The 7,647-nt window shown below is 31.0% G+C and overlaps 1 protein-coding gene across 1 annotated transcript; it reads right to left on the bottom strand.

Moving 5' to 3' along the window:
• Positions 1-549: 549 nt before the first annotated feature.
• LOC134718417 (uncharacterized) lies at positions 550-6,458 on the bottom strand. The gene is made up of 4 exons (XM_063580918.1): positions 6,450-6,458; positions 4,267-4,431; positions 2,617-2,791; positions 550-737 (listed from the first exon to the last, which is right to left on the bottom strand). Exons 1-4 carry the CDS (start codon positions 6,456-6,458, stop codon positions 550-552), a joined length of 537 nt encoding a protein of 178 aa, XP_063436988.1.
• Between the last annotated feature and the right edge of the window lie 1,189 nt (positions 6,459-7,647).

Here is a 7,647-nt window from a genome sequence, read left to right as displayed (position 1 = left end):
TCGACACAGCAGGGTTATTATTGGGTTATATCATGGATAATTCACTATATATATAATATGGTACTATCAACATGATCAAAAGAAAAATATATTAAACAGCTATTACACTAGAAAAGGTCCGACAAACATGTAAAAGATGATGTAAACAAATCATGAAAAGGGGGAAATTTAAACTGACAAGTAAGTACTAACGAATTGAATATACATATTTCTGATTCAAGTGACAAAAATTGTTTAGAATCCAAATTTGTGTTGTTTATAGCATTCCGTTTGTCCACTTCTTTTTTTTTCTTTTTTTTATCGAGAACTGGTTGCTTATACATATTCCAATGGCTTGACCCTCTGAAAAATTGAGTTTTATAACCATTATAACCAGGTGCTATAAAGTTGCTCGAGAACTGTTTGCTTATACGAATTCCAATCCAATGGCCTAACCCTCTGAAAAATTGAGTTTTTAAAATTAACTGCTATTTACTGACATGGTTTAAGCTTTTCCTTTATTTATCGATCTTATAATTGTGTCATCAACACAAAAATTCATTTATCAATTTAAATATAATCTTTATCTAATTCCTCGTCACCGTCCTTTTCTATATAAATACTGTTCAAATCATTAGTTTCAAACTGCTCAGTTTCCTGAAATATTGTTGTCATTTCTTCTTCGGTTGGTAAATTTAAGGATCTTGACAATTCAGTATTCAATTTATCCTGAACTATTATTGGTACAATAGAAACATCTGTAACAGTGTGTTCAAATAATGTGAAACATGAATGAAAAAGAGTTTCAATATTAAAATGTTTCACAAACAGGTAATTAATTTTGCCTAAATGGAACCGGTTTCCTTCTATAGGTAAAAGATTGTCGATTGCGTCAATAATTTCCTTACTCTGTTTACTTAAATAAAGTAACTAATTTTTTTATTTCAATGTCAATATTATTACTTTCTTCTTCAGCATGGTCAATCAAACATTTGGACTGAACAGCCTTTTGTTGGTTTTCAGATATATTTCTCGATTCCAGCTGATCATATATTTCTGATTCTAGTGACAGAAATTGTTTAGAATCCAAATTTATGTTGTTAATAGCATTCAGTTTGTGCACTTCTTTTTTATCTTTAGAAAGTTGCTCGAGAACTGTTTGCTTATACGGATTCCAATGACTTGACCCTCTGAGAAATTGTTATAACTAATTATTTATTGGCTCTCAGAAAAAAGAACAGAACACTGATAAAAATAATGGTAACATGTGATTTATGTGTCAAGTAAAAGTTTGCCATCTGATGCATCCATCTTTACTGCTGAAGCAGAAGCAATAATTTTGGCTTTGAAATTTATTGCTTCTTCAGATAAATCCAAATTTATTATATGTTCGGATTCACTTTCATGCTTACAAGCTATACGAAATACTAAAATTAAAAACCCAACAATCCTGAAAATTTTATATGTAATGAGGAATTTAAAAATTCTTCTGAAAGAAATAATATTTCTATGGGTTCCGAGTCATGTTGGAATCCTTGGAAACACAGCTGTAGACCTTGAGGCAAAGAATGCCCTTGGTGACCCTCTATCTAACTGTGATATACCATATACTGATTTTAAATCTAATATTAGAGAATATGTTTTTAATATATTGAAAAATAAATGGAGTAAAAAAGACGATAATAAATTGCATGAAATTAAGCCTAATTTAGGCAAACCTTTTGATAATATTATGTGCAGAAAAGATCAGTGTGTTATTACTAGATGTCGTATTGGTCATACTAGAATAACACACGAGTATCTTTTAAAAAATGAAGATGAACCACAATGTGTTCCTTGCAACTGCAAGTATACTATTAAACATGTTTTAATTAATTGTATTGACTTTGCTGATGTTCGTAAGAAGCATTTCAATGTCAATAATATGTATGATTTATTTAATAATGTTCCATTTACAAATATTGTTGCTTTTTTAAAAGAAATTGGAATTTATTATAAAATATAAAAATGTTATTATATTTAAATCGATTTTAATTTTTATCACGTTATTTTACTGTTGATTTTTATTTGTATATAATCAATTTGCTTTAGTCAAGAATTTTAGTGTATTGAAGGACCTTTTGTCTTATTTTAAAAATATGCTTTAAATTGTAAAAATATTCAAATTAGCTCTCGCCGCGATATAGCCTTTTTGTGCTAATGCGGCGTAAAGCAACCAACAATCAATCAATCAATGTCAAGTAAAACGGTAAAGAGAGAGTTGTACAGAAAAATATTTGAGAACAATTCGCAATGAAAAGCATTGTTATATGACACTTGATTCTGAATTTCGAGGGACTCATTTGTAGTTTGAGAAAAATGCAATAAAAAATTATATGGCTATTTACAGATAGTTGTTGAGAAGTAAACCTTAAAATTTAACACATTGTATGGCTTGACATATAAAGCTTGAATCAAAAACTCTTAGAAAGCCATACGTAATTACAGAAAAAAATGTTAATTCATTGAAAATTGAATTGAAATTGTTAATTTGACTCTATGGGTGATAATTGAGTTTTGAATTGTCTACCGTTGGTACCATGTAAGTTTAAATGGAACAGCTCTTATGAATATAATACTTGTTATACATTTTCATACCTGCATATTTCTCCATCAAGCTAGACAAATATTGCCGGTCAGTTGCAAGTTCCTTTAATTTGACTAAACATGCGGGTTTTCTCTTTGACTGAGCTGATTCTAAAAGCAGTTGTCCTTGATCTGAAGCTGGGTGAAATTTGTTTTTTTCTTCAACTTTGAACAATCTGATATAAGCCTAGAAAAAAAGACATTATATTAGAACAAAAGAATTTTGTTTTGAAGTGGGGTTAAAATTGAAAACTTATCTATACCTTTATATATGTTATGTATTATCATAAAATAAAACTTCCATTTCAATATTTAGGAAGAACACGAAAACCGTCTAAAATTTAATTAAAACGCTAGAATTGTGAAGAATTCTGAAATTTAGCATGACTTTAAGGTGCCAGAACCCGATATATGTTCATTGTATAGTCAAAAATAGCCCATATGTATGTAGCAGAAGCACTCTATTGTTAAATAAATAACTGTTTACATTTTATCTAATTTGTAAAACTGCAATATTTTGAGGCCAAAAGGGCTCTTACTAGATTACTTCTTTTACATACAGTACTGCATCCTGGTCAAATGTCGTTTTAGAGAAGGCAAAACATTTGCTTTCCAAAACACTCTTTCGGAACACCATAATTTTTTGAATCGATGTGCAGTGTTCTTGAAATTCCTTCTTCAACTTCTTCAGACATGACTTCAAATCGTCTCCACGGATACTTCTGGTCCATAGTTCAATGTTCAACCTCTGCGGTCGAATAAAGCCGCGCCCTGCGGAGCATTTGGTTATCTCTCTATGTTTTCTTTTTTTCTTGTTATCACGTCTTTTGGTCGCTCTAAATTATACTATTAAACATCACATTCCTCGGATGGCATTGACATTCAGGAGAGATAATTGCTATGTCCTATTAAAGATAGGTGTGTCTTTAGATTTTGATATATAAATAAGAAATCATTTAATCCCTCATGTCCCCAAGGGTGACTGGGGTATAGAAATATGGTCAGTTGGTCTTCTCTCGACCGGCAGTAAAACGCTTGCCGAAGTGGGGCGTCCGTTTGGCTGTGCGGGATGTATCAAGTTCGCAGTCACGTCCTGTCAGAAGGGGGACGTTAAATCCGATGCCTCGTGTAAAGAGAGAACCACGCTTTTTGCACGTTAAGAACCCTTGCATCAACTCTTTGAGGGGTCCGTAGGTGGCCTGTTGCAAGGCAAAATTTCGGTCCCTATCCAATATACCCTCCTTTTCCGGTGGCAGTCAAAATTTCTCCGACCATCATCCCATGCCCCAGATGGCCTCTATAGTATCAACCTACCTATTGTATTTATTGTGAACTTGTTCTCGTCCTGAATATGCATGAAATATTTGCCACTGGACGTTAAGCATCCAACAATCAATCAATCAATTAAATCCCTCATGGGGTAGTTTATATGAAATCAGGGAACCATTATGATACATTTTATAACAAACGACAGCTAATGTAGTAATAGGGGTTTCAAGTCACGTGACCTTTATCGGTAATCGATAGACATTTTGACAGAAAAAAAATACAAATTTAAATCCCTTTTAAAAGTTATTTCTCATTTTAATTGATTATTATATACAATTATATAAAATCGACTCATGTTTGATACTGCTTAAAGATTTTGTACCATATAATTACCTGATGCACTGTTCTCTCGTGTCGTCGTAGAGCATCTCTTGACTTGTAGGTTTTTGTGCATATTCCACACCCTAGTTGGTTTTCTGTGTGAAACAATCTCTTATGTCTTGAAAGACCTGATCTGGATTTAAATTCCTTTTTACAGATATTAACACAAATGTAAGTCTGAAATATTATAACAAAAGATTTAAAATATATGATCACATTTTTAGGGGACAGTTATAAATATAATATTCATATTAATTACGATAAAAAGTGACAATAATTTTTTATTTTATTGATATTCATAAAATTGCTTCATATTTGGTTATTTTTTTTCACAGAATGATTTTTAAAAATATAGGTAAAAAAAGAAATCAGTCTCCTCATGATAGCATCAAATGTACATGTTTACAGATGTTGGTAAAGGGTTATGTTCGTGCAACGTGATCACCGTTTGTTTTTTCACGTTCAACGTGTTTTTAGCTTATGCCATCACTTGGCGTCTGTCGTCGTAAACTATTTCTACTCCTCTGAAACTAGGCCAAATACTTCCAAACTTTAATTGAATGTTCCTTAGCGTATCTAGTTTATAAATTGTATCCGAAGTTATGATCTATCAACAAACATGGTCGCCATTGCTAAAAATAGAACATAGGGGTCAAATGCAGATTTTGGCTTATATCTCAAAAACAAAAGCATTTAGAGCAAATCTGACATGGGATAAAAATGTTCATTAGGTCAAGATCTATCAGCCCTGAAATTTTCAGATGAATGAAACAACCCATTGTTGGGTTGCTGCCACTTAGTTGGTAATTTTAAGGAAATTTTGCAGTTTTTGGTCATGATCTTGAATATTATCATAGATAAAGTCATAAAGATAAACGGTAAACAGCAAAAATGATCAACAAAGTAAGATCTACAAAAAAGGTAAAATGAACAAAATTGTCAATTGATCCCTTAAGGGGTTATTGTCCTTTAATGACAATTTTTCACAATTTGTTCATCATATTTGCTAACTTTAAAAAATCTTCTCCTCTAAACCTACTCAACCAAATTCAACCAAACTTCAACTGAATGATCAGGAGGGCGTATAAAATAAAGTTTGTGTTTTATTTTCTATTTCGTCAAAAAAAAAACATGGCCGTCATGGCTAAAAATAGAACACAGGGTAAAATGCAGTTTTTGGCTTATATCTCAAAAACTCCAGCATTTAGAGCAAATAAGACAAGAAGTTAAAGAATTTCCTTAATTTTTCAGCCGAATTGGGTAACTGGTTTTTCAGGTATAATGCCCCTGAATATCTTGAATATTATTATAGATACAGATAAAAAAAAAATGGAAAACACGTTTTATAATTTATTGCGTCCGAAGCGCTTTTCTGGATTTACCTCCATCAGGAACGCTCAAAGCCAAACATTTGAAATCCGGAGATGTATAAGTACCGAAAATCGTTGAAGAGCTATATGTAAAAAATACCAACAATATATAGCCAAATCTTTAAGATAAACTTTTAATAGCAAAAATGTTAAGCAAAGTAAGATCTACAAATAAGTCAAATTGACCAAAATTGTCAATTGACCCCTTAAGGAGTTATTGCCTTTTAAAGACTTTTTTTCACAATTTGTTCATCATGTTGACTTACTTTAAAAAATCTTCTCCTTTGAAACTGCTGTATCAATTTCAGCCAAACTTAGGCTAAATAAGTTTCAGAGTATCTAGTATAAATTTATTATATTTTATTTCCTTGTATGTCAAGAAACATAGCTCCTATGGCTTAAATAGAACATAGGAGATTTTTTTTTTGCTTTTGAAGAAAATGGGACGATTCAAAGAACATTCAAATGAATTGAAAAGCCAAAATAATCATTTATGAGAGATTTAACCAAACAAAATAAGGTGAGCGATTCAGGCTCTTGAGAGCCTCTTGTTACATGTTACTGTCAAAGGTTTTGCTCATTGGTGAAGGCTGTTTAGTGACATATTTGCAAATTTTATGTACTGGGTCTCTGGTTTAAAATTCTCATTGCCAATAAATTTTATCTTTAAATTTAGTTTGTTACAGTTTTCGGTTGTTTTTAAATTATTGTATATCCAATTTCTGTATATAAGAATTATAGTTGTTAAAACCCAAGTTTGATAGACAGTTTGCGAATGATTTATCTTATACCCCCATAACTTGACAACAATTGTTGTTCCATTACCATTCTCATCTTGGAACATTTATTCTCGTACACCTGTGATGACTAAAAGAACAACGAATTTTATGAAATTAAGGTTGCAGCATATTTTTGTTTACAGTTCTTAGACTTACCCTGGTGTATAAAGTTAAGTTTTATTGCTCTACCATACCAAACTTTCTTGAAACCTGAAGCTTATTAAATTAACAACACTAACAGATGAACAGACACAGAAAGGCAAACGTTTACTTTTGCACATGGGGCATATAACCACATCAAGTATACTCGAGACGTTTTATTTTAAAACAATGACCATTTATATAAAATATCAATATATCAGTTTACAAACATTGACAATTTAATTTGTTTTCTTAATAAATTGTGAACATGAAATAAATGATCAGTGTATTTTCTTTGCAGACACTCACAAATAGTCAATATATTCTTATTTTTAAACACAGATTTTAAATCTTGTCAAAAATTTAATCAGTTGATTAAATCATTCGGGAAAGATATATTCAATGTTTAAGGTGGTATGGGAGTCTAAAATAAAAATGATAGAATTTGTTCATACTTTGCCAAAACGTAGTATCTATTGATATATGTTGAAAAATATAATAAAAATGATAAGTCACCGCGCATTTTCGTAAACTACAGGACGTGACACATTTTGTATGGATAATACAGGAAAAATCACCATTTTGTAATTAGAAACTAAACAAAATGATAGAATTGTTAAATACTTTAGGAAAAGATAGCTTTCAGACAATGCTTTGAGAATATCAAAAGAAAAGATAGGGTCACCGTACGTTTTTCACGGCTAAAACACGAAATAAGTTATATTTTTATAAATTGTTTCTTTTAAATGAAAATTCACATTATATATCTTTTATGGGACTTTTTTCTGTGTCTTAAGGGCATAATGCTATAGATTAGAACTGAAACATTTTCTGTTGCAATTAGTTTCAGGTTAAATCTTAGTTTAATAGCTTTTGACTTTAACCTGAAGCGGGACAGACAGGCAAACAAACGGGGACACAGATCAGGAACCATTATGCCCACAAATAGTAATTAACTAATACAACAATTTCTACATACAGTTTTAATAATCAAGATATGAATTATCAGAATATTGAATAGTATAAAGAATGAACAGTATTGATTTTGCTTATATATCAAAGCCTATTTTATGAATAGATTGAAGAAAATAAACAAATGATTT

The sequence above is a fragment of the Mytilus trossulus genome, chromosome 5, assembly GCF_036588685.1.
Source record: "Mytilus trossulus isolate FHL-02 chromosome 5, PNRI_Mtr1.1.1.hap1, whole genome shotgun sequence".
NCBI classification, from domain to species: Eukaryota; Metazoa; Mollusca; class Bivalvia; order Mytilida; family Mytilidae; genus Mytilus; species Mytilus trossulus.
Note: the sequence above shows the minus strand (reverse complement) of the source record. Positions and strands in the feature narration are given on the sequence as shown.